The sequence below is a fragment of the Pelobates fuscus genome, chromosome 3, assembly GCF_036172605.1.
Source record: "Pelobates fuscus isolate aPelFus1 chromosome 3, aPelFus1.pri, whole genome shotgun sequence".
Lineage (NCBI taxonomy): Eukaryota > Metazoa > Chordata > Amphibia > Anura > Pelobatidae > Pelobates > Pelobates fuscus.
In genome coordinates, this window is record NC_086319.1 from 427484502 (window position 1) to 427508045 (window position 23544).

The window sequence follows — 23544 nt, forward strand, 5'->3', positions numbered from 1 at the left end:
AGGCGGACGGTGTAGAGCTCCCCGGGGCAGTATATATTATTATTATTATTATTATTATTATTATTATAGTGAGTGATTACCTTCCTATCGAGGCGGACGGTGTAGAGCTCCCCGGGGCAGTATATGTTATTATTATTATTATAGTGAGTGATTACCTTCCTGTCGAGGCGGACGGTGTAGCGCTCCCCGGGGCAGTATATATTATTATTATTATTATTATAGTGAGTGATTACCTTCCTGTCGAGGCGGACGGTGTAGAGCTCCCCGGGGCAGTATATATTATTATTATTATTATTATTATAGTGAGTGATTACCTTCCTGTCGAGGCGGACGGTGTAGAGCTCCCCGGGGCAGTATATATTATTATTATTATTATTATTATAGTGAGTGATTACCTTCCTATCGAGGCGGACGGTGTAGAGCTCCCCGGGGCAGTATATGTTATTATTATTATTATAGTGAGTGATTACCTTCCTGTCGAGGCGGACGGTGTAGCGCTCCCCGGGGCAGTATATATTATTATTATTATTATTATAGTGAGTGATTACCTTCCTATCGAGGCGGACGGTGTAGAGCTCCCCGGGGCAGTATATATTATTATTATTATTATTATTATAGTGAGTGATTACCTTCCTGTCGAGGCGGACGGTGTAGAGCTCCCCGGGGCAGTATATATTATTATTATTATTATTATTATAGTGAGTGATTACCTTCCTATCGAGGCGGACGGTGTAGAGCTCCCCGGGGCAGTATATATTATTATTATTATTATTATTATTATTATTATTATTATAGTGAGTGATTACCTTCCTGTCGAGGCGGACGGTGTAGAGCTCCCCGGGGCAGTATATATTATTATTATTATTATAGTGAGTGATTACCTTCCTATCGAGGCGGACGGTGTAGAGCTCCCCGGGGCAGTATATATTATTATTATTATAGTGAGTGATTACCTTCCTGTCGAGGCGGACGGTGTAGAGCTCCCCGGGGCAGTATATATTATTATTATTATTATAGTGAGTGATTACCTTCCTGTCGAGGCGGACGGTGTAGAGCTCCCCGGGGCAGTATATATTATTATTATTATTATTATTATAGTGAGTGATTACCTTCCTATCGAGGCGGACGGTGTAGAGCTCCCCGGGGCAGTATATATTATTATTATTATAGTGAGTGATTACCTTCCTGTCGAGGCGGACGGTGTAGAGCTCCCCGGGGCAGTATATATTATTATTATTATTATTATTATTATTATAGTGAGTGATTACCTTCCTATCGAGGCGGACGGTGTAGAGCTCCCCGGGGCAGTATATATTATTATTATTATTATTATTATAGTGAGTGATTACCTTCCTATCGAGGCGGACGGTGTAGAGCTCCCCGGGGCAGTATATATTATATTATTATTATTATTATAGTGAGTGATTACCTTCCTATCGAGGCGGACGGTGTAGAGCTCCCCGGGGCAGTATATATTATTATTATTATTATAGTGAGTGATTACCTTCCTGTCGAGGCGGACGGTGCAGAGCTCCCCGGGGCAGTATATATTATTATTATTATTATTATAGTGAGTGATTACCTTCCTATCGAGGCGGACGGTGTAGAGCTCCCCGGGGCAGTATATATTATTATTATTATTATTATAGTGATTGATTACCTTCCTATCGAGGCGGACGGTGTAGAGCTCCCCGGGGCAGTATATATTATTATTATTATTATTATAGTGAGTGATTACCTTCCTATCGAGGCGGACGGTGTAGAGCTCCCCGGGGCAGTATATATTATTAATATTATTATTATTATTATAGTGAGTGATTACCTTCCTATCGAGGCGGACGGTGTAGCGCTCCCCGGGGCAGTATATATTATTATTATTATTATTATTATAGTGAGTGATTACCTTCCTATCGAGGCGGACGGTGTAGAGCTCCCCGGGGCAGTATATGTTATTATTATTATTATAGTGAGTGATTACCTTCCTGTCGAGGCGGACGGTGTAGCGCTCCCCGGGGCAGTATATATTATTATTATTATAGTGAGTGATTACCTTCCTGTCGAGGCGGACGGTGTAGAGCTCCCCGGGGCAGTATATATTATTATTATTATTATTATTATTATTATTATTATAGTGAGTGATTACCTTCCTGTCGAGGCGGACGGTGTAGAGCTCCCCGGGGCAGTATATATTATTATTATTATTATTATTATTATAGTGAGTGATTACCTTCCTATCGAGGCGGACGGTGTAGAGCTCCCCGGGGCAGTATATATTATTATTATTATTATTATAGTGAGTGATTACCTTCCTGTCGAGGCGGACGGTGTAGCGCTCCCCGGGGCAGTATATATTATTATTATTATTATTATTATTATTATTATTATAGTGAGTGATTACCTTCTTGTCGAGGCGGACGGTGTAGAGCTCCCCGGGGCAGTATATATTATTATTATTATTATTATTATAGTGAGTGATTACCTTCCTATCGAGGCGGACGGTGTAGAGCTCCCCGGGGCAGTATATATTATTATTATTATTATTATTATAGTGAGTGATTACCTTCCTATCGAGGCGGACGGTGTAGCGCTCCCCGGGGCAGTATATATTATTATTATTATTATAGTGAGTGATTACCTTCCTATCGAGGCGGACGGTGTAGAGCTCCCCGGGGCAGTATATATTATTATTATTATTATTATTATTATTATAGTGAGTGATTACCTTCCTATCGAGGCGGACGGTGTAGAGCTCCCCGGGGCAGTATATATTATTATTATTATTATAGTGAGTGATTACCTTCCTGTCGAGGCGGACGGTGTAGAGCTCCCCGGGGCAGTATATATTATTATTATTATTATTATAGTGAGTGATTACCTTCCTATCGAGGCGGACGGTGTAGAGCTCCCCGGGGCAGTATATATTATTATTATTATAGTGAGTAATTACCTTCCTGTCGAGGCGGACGGTGTAGAGCTCCCCGGGGCAGTATATATTATTATTATTATTATTATTATAGTGAGTGATTACCTTCCTATCGAGGCGGACGGTGTAGAGCTCCCCGGGGCAGTATATATTATTATTATTATTATTATAGTGAGTGATTACCTTCCTATCGAGGCGGACGGTGTAGAGCTCCCCGGGGCAGTATATATTATATTATTATTATTATAGTGAGTGATTACCTTCCTATCGAGGCGGACGGTGTAGAGCTCCCCGGGGCAGTATATATTATTATTATTATTATAGTGAGTGATTACCTTCCTGTCGAGGCGGACGGTGCAGAGCTCCCCGGGGCAGTATATATTATTATTATTATTATTATTATAGTGAGTGATTACCTTCCTATCGAGGCGGACGGTGTAGAGCTCCCCGGGTCAGTATATATTATTATTATTATTATAGTGATTGATTACCTTCCTATCGAGGCGGACGGTGTAGAGCTCCCCGGGGCAGTATATATTATTATTATTATTATAATAGTGAGTGATTACCTTCCTATCGAGGCGGACGGTGTAGCGCTCCCCGGGGCAGTATATATTATTATTATTATTATTATTATTATTATTATAGTGAGTGATTACCTTCCTATCGAGGCGGACGGTGTAGAGCTCCCCGGGGCAGTATATATTATTATTATTATTATTATTATAGTGAGTGATTACCTTCCTATCGAGGCGGACGGTGTAGCGCTCCCCGGGGCAGTATATATTATATTATTATTATTATAGTGAGTGATTACCTTCCTATCGAGGCGGACGGTGTAGAGCTCCCCGGGGCAGTATATATTATTATTATTATTATTATTATAGTGAGTGATTACCTTCCTATCGAGGCGGACGGTGTAGAGCTCCCCGGGGCAGTATATATTATTATTATTATTATTATTATAGTGAGTGATTACCTTCCTATCGAGGCGGACGGTGTAGAGCTCCCCGGGGCAGTATATATTATTATTATTATTATTATAGTGAGTGATTACCTTCCTGTCGAGGCGGACGGTGTAGAGCTCCCCGGGGCAGTATATATTATTATTATTATTATAGTGAGTGATTACCTTCCTATCGAGGCGGATGGTGTAGAGCTCCCCTGGGCAGTATATATTATTATTATTATTATAGTGAGTGATTACCTTCCTATCGAGGCGGACGGTGTAGAGCTCCCCGGGGCAGTATATATTATTATTATTATTATAGTGAGTGATTACCTTCCTGTCGAGGCGGACGGTGTAGAGCTCCCCGGGGCAGTATATATTATTATTATTATTATTATAGTGAGTGATTACCTTCCTATCGAGGCGGACGGTGTAGAGCTCCCCGGGGCAGTATATATTATTATTATTATTATTATAGTGAGTGATTACCTTCCTATCGAGGCGGACGGTGTAGAGCTCCCCGGGGCAGTATATATTATTATTATTATTATTATTATTATAGTGAGTGATTACCTTCCTGTCGAGGCGGAAGGTGTAGAGCTCCCCGGGGCAGTATATATTATTATTATTATTATTATTATAGTGAGTGATTACCTTCCTGTCGAGGCGGACGGTGTAGAGCTCCCCGGGGCAGTATATATTATTATTATTATTATTATTATAGTGAGTGATTACCTTCCTATCAAGGCGGACGGTGTAGAGCTCCCCGGGGCAGTATATATTATTATTATTATTATTATAGTGAGTGATTACCTTCCTATCGAGGCGGACGGTGTAGAGCTCCCCGGGGCAGTATATATTATTATTATTATTATTATTATAGTGAGTGATTACCTTCCTATCGAGGCGGACGGTGTAGAGCTCCCCGGGGCAGTATATATTATTATTATTATTATTATTATAGTGAGTGATTACCTTCCTGTCGAGGCGGACGGTGTAGCGCTCCCCGGGGCAGTATATATTATTATTATTATTATTATTATAGTGAGTGATTACCTTCCTGTCGAGGCGGACGGTGTAGCGCTCCCCGGGGCAGTATATATTATTATTATTATTATTATTATAGTGAGTGATTACCTTCCTGTCGAGGCGGACGGTGTAGCGCTCCCCGGGGCAGTATATATTATTATTATTATTATTATTATAGTGAGTGATTACCTTCCTGTTGAGGCGGACGGTGTAGAGCTCCCCGGGGCAGTATATATTATTATTATTATTATTATTATTATTATAGTGAGTGATTACCTTCCTGTCGAGGCGGACGGTGTAGCGCTGCCCGGGGCAGTATATATTATTATTATTATTATTATAGTGAGTGATTACCTTCCTGTCGAGGCGGACAGTGTAGAGCTCCCCGGGGCAGTATATATTATTATTATTATTATTATAGTGAGTGATTACCTTCCTGTCGAGGCGGACGGTGTAGCGCTCCCCGGGGCAGTATATATTATTATTATTATTATTATTATAGTGAGTGATTACCTTCCTGTCGAGGCGGACGGTGTAGAGCTCCCCGGGGCAGTATATATTATTATTATTATTATTATTATAGTGAGTGATTACCTTCCTGTCGAGGCGGACGGTGTAGCGCTGCCCGGGGCAGTATATATTATTATTATTATTATTATAGTGAGTGATTACCTTCCTGTCGAGGCGGACGGTGTAGAGCTCCCCGGGGCAGTATATATTATTATTATTATTATTATTATTATAGTGAGTGATTACCTTCCTATCGAGGCGGACGGTGTAGAGCTCCCCGGGGCAGTATATATTATTATTATTATTATAGTGAGTGATTACCTTCCTATCGAGGCGGACGGTGTAGAGCTCCCCGGGGCAGTATATATTATTATTATTATAGTGAGTGATTACCTTCCTATCGAGGCGGACGGTGTAGAGCTCCCCGGGGCAGTATATATTATTATTATTATTATTATTATTATTATTATAGTGAGTGATTACCTTCCTGTCGAGGCGGACGGTGTAGCGCTCCCCGGGGCAGTATATATTATTATTATTATTATTATTATAGTAAGTGATTACCTTCCTGTCGAGGCGGACGGTGTAGAGCTCCCCGGGGCAGTATATATTATTATTATTATTATTATTATAGTGAGTGATTACCTTCCTGTCGAGGCGGACGGTGTAGCGCTGCCCGGGGCAGTATATATTATATTATTATTATTATAGTGAGTGATTACCTTCCTATCGAGGCGGACGGTGTAGAGCTCCCCGGGGCAGTATATATTATTATTATTATTATTATTATTATTATAGTGAGTGATTACCTTCCTGTCGAGGCGGACGGTGTAGAGCTCCCCGGGGCAGTATATATTATTATTATTATTATTATAGTGAGTGATTACCTTCCTATCGAGGCGGACGGTGTAGAGCTCCCCGGGGCAGTATATATTATTATTATTATTATAGTGAGTGATTACCTTCCTATCGAGGCGGACGGTGTAGAGCTCCCCGGGGCAGTATATATTATTATTATTATTATTATTATTATAGTGAGTGATTACCTTCCTGTCGAGGCGGAAGGTGTAGAGCTCCCCGGGGCAGTATATATTATTATTATTATTATTATTATAGTGAGTGATTACCTTCCTGTCGAGGCGGACGGTGTAGAGCTCCCCGGGGCAGTATATATTATTATTATTATTATTATTATAGTGAGTGATTACCTTCCTATCGAGGCGGACGGTGTAGAGCTCCCCGGGGCAGTATATATTATTATTATTATTATTATAGTGAGTGATTACCTTCCTATCGAGGCGGACGGTGTAGAGCTCCCCGGGGCAGTATATATTATTATTATTATTATTATTATAGTGAGTGATTACCTTCCTATCGAGGCGGACGGTGTAGAGCTCCCCGGGGCAGTATATATTATTATTATTATTATTATTATTATAGTGAGTGATTACCTTCCTGTCGAGGCGGACGGTGTAGCGCTGCCCGGGGCAGTATATATTATTATTATTATTATTATAGTGAGTGATTACCTTCCTGTCGAGGCGGACAGTGTAGAGCTCCCCGGGGCAGTATATATTATTATTATTATTATTATAGTGAGTGATTACCTTCCTGTCGAGGCGGACGGTGTAGCGCTCCCCGGGGCAGTATATATTATTATTATTATTATTATTATTATAGTGAGTGATTACCTTCCTGTCGAGGCGGACGGTGTAGAGCTCCCCGGGGCAGTATATATTATTATTATTATTATTATTATTATAGTGAGTGATTACCTTCCTGTCGAGGCGGACGGTGTAGCGCTGCCCGGGGCAGTATATATTATTATTATTATTATTATAGTGAGTGATTACCTTCCTGTCGAGGCGGACGGTGTAGAGCTCCCCGGGGCAGTATATATTATTATTATTATTATTATTATTATAGTGAGTGATTACCTTCCTATCGAGGCGGACGGTGTAGAGCTCCCCGGGGCAGTATATATTATTATTATTATTATAGTGAGTGATTACCTTCCTATCGAGGCGGACGGTGTAGAGCTCCCCGGGGCAGTATATATTATTATTATTATAGTGAGTGATTACCTTCCTATCGAGGCGGACGGTGTAGAGCTCCCCGGGGCAGTATATATTATTATTATTATTATTATTATTATTATTATTATTATTATTATTGTGAGTGATTACCTTCCTGTCGAGGCGGACGGTGTAGCGCTCCCCGGGGCAGTATATATTATTATTATTATTATTATTATAGTAAGTGATTACCTTCCTGTCGAGGCGGACGGTGTAGAGCTCCCCGGGGCAGTATATATTATTATTATTATTATTATTATAGTGAGTGATTACCTTCCTGTCGAGGCGGACGGTGTAGCGCTGCCCGGGGCAGTATATATTATATTATTATTATTATAGTGAGTGATTACCTTCCTATCGAGGCGGACGGTGTAGAGCTCCCCGGGGCAGTATATATTATTATTATTATTATTATTATAGTGAGTGATTACCTTCCTGTCGAGGCGGACGGTGTAGAGCTCCCCGGGGCAGTATATATTATTATTATTATTATTATAGTGAGTGATTACCTTCCTATCGAGGCGGACGGTGTAGAGCTCCCCGGGGCAGTATATATTATTATTATTATTATAGTGAGTGATTACCTTCCTATCGAGGCGGACGGTGTAGAGCTCCCCGGGGCAGTATATATTATTATTATTATTATTATTATTATAGTGAGTGATTACCTTCCTGTCGAGGCGGAAGGTGTAGAGCTCCCCGGGGCAGTATATATTATTATTATTATTATTATTATAGTGAGTGATTACCTTCCTGTCGAGGCGGACGGTGTAGAGCTCCCCGGGGCAGTATATATTATTATTATTATTATTATTATAGTGAGTGATTACCTTCCTATCGAGGCGGACGGTGTAGAGCTCCCCGGGGCAGTATATATTATTATTATTATTATTATAGTGAGTGATTACCTTCCTATCGAGGCGGACGGTGTAGAGCTCCCCGGGGCAGTATATATTATTATTATTATTATTATTATTATAGTGAGTGATTACCTTCCTGTCGAGGCGGACGGTGTAGCGCTCCCCGGGGCAGTATATATTATTATTATTATTATAGTGAGTGATTACCTTCCTGTCGAGGCGGACGGTGTAGAGCTCCCCGGGGCAGTATATATTATTATTATTATTATTATAGTGAGTGATTACCTTCCTGTCGAGGCGGACGGTGTAGAGCTCCCCGGGGCAGTATATATTATTATTATTATTATTATTATAGTGAGTGATTACCTTCCTATCGAGGCGGACGGTGTAGCGCTCCCCGGGGCAGTATATATTATTATTATTATTATAGTGAGTGATTACCTTCCTATCGAGGCGGACGGTGTAGAGCTCCCCGGGGCAGTATATATTATTATTATTATTATTATTATTATAGTGAGTGATTACCTTCCTGTCGAGGCGGACGGTGTAGAGCTCCCCGGGGCAGTATATATTATTATTATTATTATTATTATAGTGAGTAATTACCTTCCTGTCGAGGCGGACGGTGTAGAGCTAACCGGGGCAGTATATATTATTATTATTATTATTATTATTATAGTGAGTGATTACCTTCCTATCGAGGCGGACGGTGTAGCGCTCCCCGGGGCAGTATATATTATTATTATTATTATAGTGAGTGATTACCTTCCTATCGAGGCGGACGGTGTAGAGCTCCCCGGGGCAGTATATATTATTATTATTATTATTATTATAGTGAGTGATTACCTTCCTGTCGAGGCGGACGGTGTAGAGCTCCCCGGGGCAGTATATATTATTATTATTATTATAGTGAGTAATTACCTTCCTGTCGAGGCGGACGGTGTAGAGCTAACCGGGGCAGTATATATTATTATTATTATTATTATTATAGTGAGTGATTACCTTCCTATCGAGGCGGACGGTGTAGAGCTCCCCGGGGCAGTATATATTATTATTATTATTATAGTGAGTGATTACCTTCCTATCGAGGCGGACGGTGTAGAGCTCCCCGGGGCAGTATATATTATATTATTATTATTATTATAGTGAGTGATTACCTTCCTATCGAGGCGGACGGTGTAGAGCTCCCCGGGGCAGTATATATTATTATTATTATTATAGTGAGTGATTACCTTCCTATCGAGGCGGACGGTGTAGCGCTCCCCGGGGCAGTATATATTATTATTATTAATATAGTGAGTGATTACCTTCCTGTCGAGGCGGACGGTGTAGAGCTCCCCGGGGCAGTATATATTATTATTATTATAGTGAGTGATTACCTTCCTGTCGAGGCGGACGGTGTAGCGCTCCCCGGGGCAGTATATATTATTATTATTATTATTATAGTGAGTGATTACCTTCCTGTCGAGGCGGACGGTGTAGAGCTCCCCGGGGCAGTATATATTATTATTATTATTATAGTGAGTGATTACCTTCCTGTCGAGGCGGACGGTGTAGCGCTCCCCGGGGCAGTATATATTATTATTATTATTATTATAGTGAGTGATTACCTTCCTATCGAGGCGGACGGTGTAGAGCTCCCCGGGGCAGTATATATTATTATTATTATTATTATTATTATTATTATTATAGTGAGTGATTACCTTCCTATCGAGGCGGACGGTGTAGAGCTCCCCGGGGCAGTATATATTATTATTATTATTATTATAGTGAGTGATTACCTTCCTATCGAGGCGGACGGTGTAGAGCTCTCCCGGGGCAGTATATATTATATTATATTATTATTATAGTGAGTGATTACCTTCCTATCGAGGCGGACGGTGTAGAGCTCCCCGGGGCAGTATATATTATTATTATTATTATTATAGTGAGTGATTACCTTCCTGTCGAGGCGGACGGTGTAGAGCTCCCCGGGGCAGTATATATTATTATTATTATTATTATTATAGTGAGTGATTACCTTCCTATCGAGGCGGACGGTGTAGAGCTCCCCGGGGCAGTATATATTATTATTATTATTATAGTGAGTGATTACCTTCCTATCGAGGCGGACGGTGTAGCGCTCCCCGGGGCAGTATATATTATTATTATTATTATTATTATAGTGAGTGATTACCTTCCTGTCGAGGCGGACGGTGTAGAGCTCCCCGGGGCAGTATATATTATTATTATTATTATTATTATAGTGAGTGATTACCTTCCTATCGAGGCGGACGGTGTAGAGCTCCCCGGGGCAGTATATATTATTATTATTATTATTATAGTGAGTGATTACCTTCCTATCGAGGCGGACGGTGTAGAGCTCCCCGGGGCAGTATATATTATTATTATTATTATTATAGTGAGTGATTACCTTCCTATCGAGGCGGACGGTGTAGCGCTCCCCGGGGCAGTATATATTATATTATTATTATTATAGTGAGTGATTACCTTCCTGTCGAGGCGGACGGTGTAGAGCTCCCCGGGGCAGTATATATTATTATTATTATAGTGAGTGATTACCTTCCTGTCGAGGCGGACGGTGTAGAGCTCCCCTGGGCAGTATATATTATTATTATTATTATTATTATTATTATTATTATTATTATTATTATTATTATTATTATTATTATTATTATTATAGTGAGTGATTACCTTCCTGTCGAGGCGGACGGTGTAGAGCTCCCCGGGGCAGTATATATTATTATTATTATTATTATTATAGTGAGTGATTACCTTCCTATCGAGGCGGACGGTGTAGAGCTCCCCGGGGCAGTATATATTATTATTATTATTATTATAGTGAGTGATTACCTTCCTATCGAGGCGGACGGTGTAGAGCTCCCCGGGGCAGTATATATTATTATTATTATTATTATTATAGTGAGTGATTACCTTCCTATCGAGGCGGACGGTGTAGAGCTCCCCGGGGCAGTATATATTATTATTATTATAGTGAGTGATTACCTTCCTATCGAGGCGGACGGTGTAGCGCTCCCCGGGGCAGTATATATTATTATTATTATTATTATTATAGTGAGTGATTACCTTCCTATCGAGGCGGACGGTGTAGAGCTCCCCGGGGCAGTATATATTATTATTATAGTGAGTGATTACCTTCCTATCGAGGCGGACGGTGTAGAGCTCCCCGGGGCAGTATATATTATTATTATTATTATTATTATTATAGTGAGTGATTACCTTCCTGTCGAGGCGGACGGTGTAGAGCTCCCCGGGGCAGTATATATTATTATTATTATAGTGAGTGATTACCTTCCTATCGAGGCGGACGGTGTAGAGCTCCCCGGGGCAGTATATATTATTATTATTATTATTATTATTATTATTATTATTATAGTGAGTGATTACCTTCCTGTCGAGGCGGACGGTGTAGAGCTCCCCGGGGCAGTATATATTATTATTATTATTATTATTATTATAGTGAGTGATTACCTTCCTGTCGAGGCGGACGGTGTAGAGCTCCCCGGGGCAGTATATATTATTATTATTATTATTATAGTGAGTGATTACCTTCCTATCGAGGCGGACGGTGTAGAGCTCCCCGGGGCAGTATATATTATTATTATTATTATTATTATAGTGAGTGATTACCTTCCTATCGAGGCGGACGGTGTAGAGCTCCCCGGGGCAGTATATATTATTATTATTATTATTATTATTATAGTGAGTGATTACCTTCCTATCGAGGCGGACGGTGTAGAGCTCCCCGGGGCAGTATATATTATTATTATTATTATTATTATAGTGAGTGATTACCTTCCTATCGAGGCGGACGGTGTAGCGCTCCCCGGGGCAGTATATATTATATTATTATTATTATAGTGAGTGATTACCTTCCTATCGAGGCGGACGGTGTAGAGCTCCCCGGGGCAGTATATATTATTATTATTATTATTATTATAGTGAGTGATTACCTTCCTATCGAGGCGGACGGTGTAGAGCTCCCCGGGGCAGTATATATTATTATTATTATTATTATTATAGTGAGTGATTACCTTCCTATCGAGGCGGACGGTGTAGAGCTCCCCGGGGCAGTATATATTATTATTATTATTATTATTATTATAGTGAGTGATTACCTTCCTGTCGAGGCGGACGGTGTAGAGCTCCCCGGGGCAGTATATATTATTATTATTATTATAGTGAGTGATTACCTTCCTATCGAGGCGGATGGTGTAGAGCTCCCCTGGGCAGTATATATTATTATTATTATTATTATTATAGTGAGTGATTACCTTCCTATCGAGGCGGACGGTGTAGAGCTCCCCGGGGCAGTATATATTATTATTATTATTATAGTGAGTGATTACCTTCCTGTCGAGGCGGACGGTGTAGAGCTCCCCGGGGCAGTATATATTATTATTATTATTATTATAGTGAGTGATTACCTTCCTATCGAGGCGGACGGTGTAGAGCTCCCCGGGGCAGTATATATTATTATTATTATTATTATAGTGAGTGATTACCTTCCTATCGAGGCGGACGGTGTAGAGCTCCCCGGGGCAGTATATATTATTATTATTATTATTATTATTATAGTGAGTGATTACCTTCCTGTCGAGGCGGAAGGTGTAGAGCTCCCCGGGGCAGTATATATTATTATTATTATTATTATTATAGTGAGTGATTACCTTCCTGTCGAGGCGGACGGTGTAGAGCTCCCCGGGGCAGTATATATTATTATTATTATTATTATTATAGTGAGTGATTACCTTCCTATCGAGGCGGACGGTGTAGAGCTCCCCGGGGCAGTATATATTATTATTATTATTATTATAGTGAGTGATTACCTTCCTATCGAGGCGGACGGTGTAGAGCTCCCCGGGGCAGTATATATTATTATTATTATTATTATTATAGTGAGTGATTACCTTCCTATCGAGGCGGACGGTGTAGAGCTCCCCGGGGCAGTATATATTATTATTATTATTATTATTATAGTGAGTGATTACCTTCCTGTCGAGGCGGACGGTGTAGCGCTCCCCGGGGCAGTATATATTATTATTATTATTATTATTATAGTGAGTGATTACCTTCCTGTCGAGGCGGACGGTGTAGCGCTCCCCGGGGCAGTATATATTATTATTATTATTATTATTATAGTGAGTGATTACCTTCCTGTCGAGGCGGACGGTGTAGCGCTCCCCGGGGCAGTATATATTATTATTATTATTATTATTATAGTGAGTGATTACCTTCCTGTTGAGGCGGACGGTGTAGAGCTCCCCGGGGCAGTATATATTATTATTATTATTATTATTATTATAGTGAGTGATTACCTTCCTGTCGAGGCGGACGGTGTAGCGCTGCCCGGGGCAGTATATATTATTATTATTATTATTATAGTGAGTGATTACCTTCCTGTCGAGGCGGACAGTGTAGAGCTCCCCGGGGCAGTATATATTATTATTATTATTATTATAGTGAGTGATTACCTTCCTGTCGAGGCGGACGGTGTAGCGCTCCCCGGGGCAGTATATATTATTATTATTATTATTATTATAGTGAGTGATTACCTTCCTGTCGAGGCGGACGGTGTAGAGCTCCCCGGGGCAGTATATATTATTATTATTATTATTATTATAGTGAGTGATTACCTTCCTGTCGAGGCGGACGGTGTAGCGCTGCCCGGGGCAGTATATATTATTATTATTATTATTATAGTGAGTGATTACCTTCCTGTCGAGGCGGACGGTGTAGAGCTCCCCGGGGCAGTATATATTATTATTATTATTATTATTATTATAGTGAGTGATTACCTTCCTATCGAGGCGGACGGTGTAGAGCTCCCCGGGGCAGTATATATTATTATTATTATTATAGTGAGTGATTACCTTCCTATCGAGGCGGACGGTGTAGAGCTCCCCGGGGCAGTATATATTATTATTATTATAGTGAGTGATTACCTTCCTATCGAGGCGGACGGTGTAGAGCTCCCCGGGGCAGTATATATTATTATTATTATTATTATTATTATTATTATTATTATTATAGTGAGTGATTACCTTCCTGTCGAGGCGGACGGTGTAGCGCTCCCCGGGGCAGTATATATTATTATTATTATAGTAAGTGATTACCTTCCTGTCGAGGCGGACGGTGTAGAGCTCCCCGGGGCAGTATATATTATTATTATTATTATTATTATAGTGAGTGATTACCTTCCTGTCGAGGCGGACGGTGTAGCGCTGCCCGGGGCAGTATATATTATATTATTATTATTATAGTGAGTGATTACCTTCCTATCGAGGCGGACGGTGTAGAGCTCCCCGGGGCAGTATATATTATTATTATTATTATTATTATAGTGAGTGATTACCTTCCTGTCGAGGCGGACGGTGTAGAGCTCCCCGGGGCAGTATATATTATTATTATTATTATTATAGTGAGTGATTACCTTCCTATCGAGGCGGACGGTGTAGAGCTCCCCGGGGCAGTATATATTATTATTATTATTATAGTGAGTGATTACCTTCCTATCGAGGCGGACGGTGTAGAGCTCCCCGGGGCAGTATATATTATTATTATTATTATTATTATTATAGTGAGTGATTACCTTCCTGTCGAGGCGGAAGGTGTAGAGCTCCCCGGGGCAGTATATATTATTATTATTATTATTATTATAGTGAGTGATTACCTTCCTGTCGAGGCGGACGGTGTAGAGCTCCCCGGGGCAGTATATATTATTATTATTATTATTATTATAGTGAGTGATTACCTTCCTATCGAGGCGGACGGTGTAGAGCTCCCCGGGGCAGTATATATTATTATTATTATTATTATAGTGAGTGATTACCTTCCTATCGAGGCGGACGGTGTAGAGCTCCCCGGGGCAGTATATATTATTATTATTATTATTATTATTATTATAGTGAGTGATTACCTTCCTATCGAGGCGGACGGTGTAGAGCTCCCCGGGGCAGTATATATTATTATTATTATTATTATTATTATAGTGAGTGATTACCTTCCTGTCGAGGCGGACGGTGTAGCGCTGCCCGGGGCAGTATATATTATTATTATTATTATTATAGTGAGTGATTACCTTCCTGTCGAGGCGGACAGTGTAGAGCTCCCCGGGGCAGTATATATTATTATTATTATTATTATAGTGAGTGATTACCTTCCTGTCGAGGCGGACGGTGTAGCGCTCCCCGGGGCAGTATATATTATTATTATTATTATTATTATTATAGTGAGTGATTACCTTCCTGTCGAGGCGGACGGTGTAGAGCTCCCCGGGGCAGTATATATTATTATTATTATTATTATTATTATAGTGAGTGATTACCTTCCTGTCGAGGCGGACGGTGTAGCGCTGCCCGGGGCAGTATATATTATTATTATTATTATTATAGTGAGTGATTACCTTCCTGTCGAGGCGGACGGTGTAGAGCTCCCCGGGGCAGTATATATTATTATTATTATAGTGAGTGATTACCTTCCTATCGAGGCGGACGGTGTAGAGCTCCCCGGGGCAGTATATATTATTATTATTATTATAGTGAGTGATTACCTTCCTATCGAGGCGGACGGTGTAGAGCTCCCCGGGGCAGTATATATTATTATTATTATAGTGAGTGATTACCTTCCTATCGAGGCGGACGGTGTAGAGCTCCCCGGGGCAGTATATATTATTATTATTATTATTATTATTATTATTATTATTATTATTATTATTATTATTATTATAGTGAGTGATTACCTTCCTGTCGAGGCGGACGGTGTAGCGCTCCCCGGGGCAGTATATATTATTATTATTATTATTATTATAGTAAGTGATTACCTTCCTGTCGAGGCGGACGGTGTAGAGCTCCCCGGGGCAGTATATATTATTATTATTATTATAGTGAGTGATTACCTTCCTGTCGAGGCGGACGGTGTAGCGCTGCCCGGGGCAGTATATATTATATTATTATTATTATAGTGAGTGATTACCTTCCTATCGAGGCGGACGGTGTAGAGCTCCCCGGGGCAGTATATATTATTATTATTATTATTATTATAGTGAGTGATTACCTTCCTGTCGAGGCGGACGGTGTAGAGCTCCCCGGGGCAGTATATATTATTATTATTATTATTATAGTGAGTGATTACCTTCCTATCGAGGCGGACGGTGTAGAGCTCCCCGGGGCAGTATATATTATTATTATTATTATAGTGAGTGATTACCTTCCTATCGAGGCGGACGGTGTAGAGCTCCCCGGGGCAGTATATATTATTATTATTATTATTATTATTATAGTGAGTGATTACCTTCCTGTCGAGGCGGAAGGTGTAGAGCTCCCCGGGGCAGTATATATTATTATTATTATTATTATTATAGTGAGTGATTACCTTCCTGTCGAGGCGGACGGTGTAGAGCTCCCCGGGGCAGTATATATTATTATTATTATTATTATTATAGTGAGTGATTACCTTCCTATCGAGGCGGACGGTGTAGAGCTCCCCGGGGCAGTATATATTATTATTATTATTATTATAGTGAGTGATTACCTTCCTATCGAGGCGGACGGTGTAGAGCTCCCCGGGGCAGTATATATTATTATTATTATTATTATTATTATAGTGAGTGATTACCTTCCTGTCGAGGCGGACGGTGTAGCGCTCCCCGGGGCAGTATATATTATTATTATTATTATAGTGAGTGATTACCTTCCTGTCGAGGCGGACGGTGTAGAGCTCCCCGGGGCAGTATATATTATTATTATTATTATTATAGTGAGTGATTACCTTCCTGTCGAGGCGGACGGTGTAGAGCTCCCCGGGGCAGTATATATTATTATTATTATTATTATTATAGTGAGTGATTACCTTCCTATCGAGGCGGACGGTGTAGCGCTCCCCGGGGCAGTATATATTATTATTATTATTATAGTGAGTGATTACCTTCCTATCGAGGCGGACGGTGTAGAGCTCCCCGGGGCAGTATATATTATTATTATTATTATTATTATTATAGTGAGTGATTACCTTCCTGTCGAGGCGGACGGTGTAGAGCTCCCCGGGGCAGTATATATTATTATTATTATTATTATTATAGTGAGTAATTACCTTCCTGTCGAGGCGGACGGTGTAGAGCTAACCGGGGCAGTATATATTATTATTATTATTATTATTATTATAGTGAGTGATTACCTTCCTATCGAGGCGGACGGTGTAGCGCTCCCCGGGGCAGTATATATTATTATTATTATTATAGTGAGTGATTACCTTCCTATCGAGGCGGACGGTGTAGAGCTCCCCGGGGCAGTATATATTATTATTATTATTATAGTGAGTGATTACCTTCCTGTCGAGGCGGACGGTGTAGAGCTCCCCGGGGCAGTATATATTATTATTATTATTATAGTGAGTAATTACCTTCCTGTCGAGGCGGACGGTGTAGAGCTAACCGGGGCAGTATATATTATTATTATTATTATTATTATAGTGAGTGATTACCTTCCTATCGAGGCGGACGGTGTAGAGCTCCCCGGGGCAGTATATATTATTATTATTATTATAGTGAGTGATTACCTTCCTATCGAGGCGGACGGTGTAGAGCTCCCCGGGGCAGTATATATTATATTATTATTATTATTATAGTGAGTGATTACCTTCCTATCGAGGCGGACGGTGTAGAGCTCCCCGGGGCAGTATATATTATTATTATTATTATAGTGAGTGATTACCTTCCTATCGAGGCGGACGGTGTAGCGCTCCCCGGGGCAGTATATATTATTATTATTAATATAGTGAGTGATTACCTTCCTGTCGAGGCGGACGGTGTAGAGCTCCCCGGGGCAGTATATATTATTATTATTATAGTGAGTGATTACCTTCCTGTCGAGGCGGACGGTGTAGCGCTCCCCGGGGCAGTATATATTATTATTATTATTATAGTGAGTGATTACCTTCCTGTCGAGGCGGACGGTGTAGAGCTCCCCGGGGCAGTATATATTATTATTATTATTATAGTGAGTGATTACCTTCCTGTCGAGGCGGACGGTGTAGCGCTCCCCGGGGCAGTATATATTATTATTATTATTATTATAGTGAGTGATTACCTTCCTATCGAGGCGGACGGTGTAGAGCTCCCCGGGGCAGTATATATTATTATTATTATTATTATTATAGTGAGTGATTACCTTCCTATCGAGGCGGACGGTGTAGAGCTCCCCGGGGCAGTATATATTATTATTATTATTATTATAGTGAGTGATTACCTTCCTATCGAGGCGGACGGTGTAGAGCTCTCCGGGGCAGTATATATTATATTATATTATTATTATAGTGAGTGATTACCTTCCTATCGAGGCGGACGGTGTAGAGCTCCCCGGGGCAGTATATATTATTATTATTATTATTATAGTGAGTGATTACCTTCCTGTCGAGGCGGACGGTGTAGAGCTCCCCGGGGCAGTATATATTATTATTATTATTATTATTATTATTATAGTGAGTGATTACCTTCCTATCGAGGCGGACGGTGTAGAGCTCCCCGGGGCAGTATATATTATTATTATTATTATAGTGAGTGATTACCTTCCTATCGAGGCGGACGGTGTAGCGCTCCCCGGGGCAGTATATATTATTATTATTATTATTATTATAGTGAGTGATTACCTTCCTGTCGAGGCGGACGGTGTAGAGCTCCCCGGGGCAGTATATATTATTATTATTATTATTATTATAGTGAGTGATTACCTTCCTATCGAGGCGGACGGTGTAGAGCTCCCCGGGGCAGTATATATTATTATTATTATTATTATAGTGAGTGATTACCTTCCTATCGAGGCGGACGGTGTAGAGCTCCCCGGGGCAGTATATATTATTATTATTATTATTATAGTGAGTGATTACCTTCCTATCGAGGCGGACGGTGTAGCGCTCCCCGGGGCAGTATATATTATATTATTATTATTATAGTGAGTGATTACCTTCCTGTCGAGGCGGACGGTGTAGAGCTCCCCGGGGCAGTATATATTATTATTATTATAGTGAGTGATTACCTTCCTGTCGAGGCGGACGGTGTAGAGCTCCCCTGGGCAGTATATATTATTATTATTATTATTATTATTATTATTATTATAGTGAGTGATTACCTTCCTGTCGAGGCGGACGGTGTAGAGCTCCCCGGGGCAGTATATATTATTATTATTATTATTATTATAGTGAGTGATTACCTTCCTATCGAGGCGGACGGTGTAGAGCTCCCCGGGGCAGTATATATTATTATTATTATTATTATAGTGAGTGATTACCTTCCTATCGAGGCGGACGGTGTAGAGCTCCCCGGGGCAGTATATATTATTATTATTATTATTATTATAGTGAGTGATTACCTTCCTATCGAGGCGGACGGTGTAGAGCTCCCCGGGGCAGTATATATTATTATTATTATAGTGAGTGATTACCTTCCTATCGAGGCGGACGGTGTAGCGCTCCCCGGGGCAGTATATATTATTATTATTATTATAGTGAGTGATTACCTTCCTATCGAGGCGGACGGTGTAGAGCTCCCCGGGGCAGTATATATTATTATTATTATAGTGAGTGATTACCTTCCTATCGAGGCGGACGGTGTAGAGCTCCCCGGGGCAGTATATATTATTATTATTATTATTATAGTGAGTGATTACCTTCCTGTCGAGGCGGACGGTGTAGAGCTCCCCGGGGCAGTATATATTATTATTATTATAGTGAGTGATTACCTTCCTATCGAGGCGGACGGTGTAGAGCTCCCCGGGGCAGTATATATTATTATTATTATTATTATTATTATTATTATTATTATTATAGTGAGTGATTACCTTCCTGTCGAGGCGGACGGTGTAGAGCTCCCCGGGGCAGTATATATTATTATTATTATTATTATTATTATTATAGTGAGTGATTACCTTCCTGTCGAGGCGGACGGTGTAGAGCTCCCCGGGGCAGTATATATTATTATTATTATTATAGTGAGTGATTACCTTCCTATCGAGGCGGACGGTGTAGAGCTCCCCGGGGCAGTATATATTATTATTATTATTATTATTATAGTGAGTGATTACCTTCCTATCGAGGCGGACGGTGTAGAGCTCCCCGGGGCAGTATATATTATTATTATTATTATTATTATAGTGAGTGATTACCTTCCTATCGAGGCGGACGGTGTAGAGCTCCCCGGGGCAGTATATATTATTATTATTATTATTATTATAGTGAGTGATTACCTTCCTATCGAGGCGGACGGTGTAGAGCTCCCCGGGGCAGTATATATTATTATTATTATTATTATAGTGAGTGATTACCTTCCTGTCGAGGCGGACGGTGTAGAGCTCCCCGGGGCAGTATATATTATTATTATTATTATTATAGTGAGTGATTACCTTCCTATCGAGGCGGACGGTGTAGCGCTCCCCGGGGCAGTATATATTATTATTATTATTATTATTATAGTGAGTGATTACCTTCCTATCGAGGCGGACGGTGTAGCGCTGCCCGGGGCAGTATATATTATTATTATTATTATTATAGTGAGTGATTACCTTCCTATCGAGGCGGACGGTGTAGCGCTCCCCGGGGCAGTATATATTATTATTATTATTATTATTATAGTGAGTGATTACCTTCCTGTCGAGGCGGACGGTGTAGCGCTCCCCGGGGCAGTATATATTATTATTATTATAGTGAGTGATTACCTTCCTATCGAGGCGGACGGTGTAGCGCTCCCCGGGGCAGTATATATTATTATTATTATTATTATTATAGTGAGTGATTACCTTCCTATCGAGGCGGACGGTGTAGAGCTCCCCGGGGCAGTATATATTATTATTATTATTATTATAGTGAGTGATTACCTTCCTATCGAGGCGGACGGTGTAGAGCTCCCCGGGGCAGTATATATTATTATTATTATTATTATTATTATAGTGAGTGATTACCTTCCTATCGAGGCGGACGGTGTAGCGCTCCCCGGGGCAGTATATATTATTATTATTATTATTATAGTGAGTGATTACCTTCCTATCGAGGCGGACGGTGTAGCGCTCCCCGGGGCAGTATATATTATTATTATTATTATTATTATTATAGTGAGTGATTACCTTCCTGTCGAGGCGGACGGTGTAGAGCTCCCCGGGGCAGTATATATTATTATTATTATTATTATTATTATTATTATTATAGTGAGTGATTACCTTCCTGTCGAGGCGGACGGTGTAGAGCTCCCCGGGGCAGTATATATTATTATTATTATTATAGTGAGTGATTACCTTCCTATCGAGGCGGACGGTGTAGAGCTCCCCGGGGCAGTATATATTATTATTATTATTATTATTATTTATTGATTACCTTCCTATCGAGGCGGACGGTGTAGAGCTCCCCGGGGCAGTATATATTATTATTATTATTATTATAATGAGTGATTACCTTCCTGTCGAGGCGGACGGTGTAGAGCTCCCCGGGGCAGTATATATTATTATTATTATTATTATAGTGAGTGATTACCTTCCTGTCGAGGCGGACGGTGTAGCGCTGCCCGGGGCAGTATATATTATTATTATTATTATTATTATAGTGAGTGATTACCTTCCTGTCGAGGCGGACGGTGTAGCGCTGCCCGGGGCAGTATATATTATTATTATTATTATTATTATAATGAGTGATTACCTTCCTGTCGAGGCGGACGGTGTAGAGCTCCCCGGGGCAGTATATATTATTATTATTATTATTATAGTGAGTGATTACCTTCCTGTCGAGGCGGACGGTGTAGCGCTGCCCGGGGCAGTATATTATTATTATTATTATTATAGTGAGTGATTACCTTCCTATCGAGGCGGACGGTGTAGAGCTCCCCGGGGCAGTATATATTATTATTATTATTATTATTATAGTGAGTGATTACCTTCCTGTCGAGGCGGACGGTGTAGCGCTCCCCGGGGCCCAGCGGGGAGGCGCTCAGCACGAGGCCCTGGTTGAATTCCTGCGCCGGTTGTTTCCGGGTCGCCGTCCGGTTGCCGTTGCTCAGGGTAACCAGCTTCCCGGTGCGGGGGTGCAGCTCCGCCATGACACCCCTCGCTTTACGGCACCCGGCACTGTGCGACGTCACCAGGGAAACCAGGCTGACAGCCCGGGCCGGAAGTGACGTCTCCTGACCCCGCTGGTTGGCGGAAGTGGCTGGGTTTCCGGAAGTGACGTCACCGTGCGGCCTCCAGGAAGTGTCATGTAAAGCCGTGACAGACCGGAAAAGGCCGCTGCCCGCCTGCTTCCCGGAACAAGCACCGCACGGGAGGTGAAGGTGGGCTACGGACCGAGACCCCCAGTAACCATGGCAACCACGAGACCCCCTCACTGCCCCCAGTAACCATAGTAACCATGAGACCCCCCCTCACTGCCCCCAGTAACCATAGTAACCACGAGACCCCCCTCACTGCCCCCAGTAACCATAGTAACCACGAGACCCCCCCCTCACTGCCCCCAGTAACCATAGTAACCACGAGACCCCCCTCACTGCCCCCAGTAACCATAGTAACCATGAGACCCCCTCACTGCCCCCAGTAACCATAGTAACCACGAGACCCCCCTCACTGCCCCCAGTAACCATAGTAACCACGAGACCCCCTCACTGCCCCCAGTAACCATAGTAACCACGAGACCCCCCCCTCACTGCCCCCAGTAACCATAAGACCCCCCCTCACTGCCCCCAGTAACCATAGTAACCATGAGACCCCCCTCACTGCCCCCAGTAACCATAGTAACCATGAGACCCCCCCACTGCCCCCAGTAACCATAGTAACCACGAGACACCCCCTCACTGCCCCCAGTAACCATAGTAACCATAAGACCCCCCCTCACTGCCCCCAGTAACCATGAGACCCCCCTCACTGCCCCCAGTAACCATAGTAACCACGAGACCCCCCTCACTGCCCCCAGTAACCATGGCAACCACGAGACACCCCCTCACTGCCCCCAGTAACCATAGTAACCATGAGACACCCCCCACTGCCCCCAGTAACCATAGTAACCATGAGACCCCCCTCACTGCCCCCAGTAACCATAGTAACCATGAGACCCCCCTCACTGCCCCCAGTAACCATGAGACCCCCCTCACTGCCCCCAGTAACCATAGTAACCATGAGACACCCCCCACTGCCCCAGTAACCATAGTAACCA

At 41.8% G+C, this 23544-nt stretch overlaps 2 protein-coding genes across 5 annotated transcripts in view; one reads left to right on the plus strand and one right to left on the minus strand.

The window, feature by feature from the left end:
- NEURL4 (neuralized E3 ubiquitin protein ligase 4) overlaps positions 1-22529 on the minus strand; it is a 281694-nt gene extending 259165 nt beyond the window's left edge. For all 4 annotated transcript variants that reach the window (XM_063449847.1, XM_063449846.1, XM_063449844.1 and 1 more), the window contains exon 1: positions 22277-22529. In XM_063449847.1, the coding sequence (XP_063305917.1) occupies positions 22277-22438 (162 nt within the window). In that variant the 5' untranslated portion in view covers positions 22439-22529. The remainder of the gene's footprint in view (positions 1-22276) is intronic.
- Positions 22530-22575: 46 nt separating this feature from the next.
- Positions 22576-23544, plus strand: part of GPS2 (G protein pathway suppressor 2) — a 28219-nt gene continuing 27250 nt past the window's right edge. The window contains exon 1 of the mRNA XM_063449851.1: positions 22576-22669. The gene's annotated coding sequence lies outside the window, so the exon portion shown is untranslated. The remainder of the gene's footprint in view (positions 22670-23544) is intronic.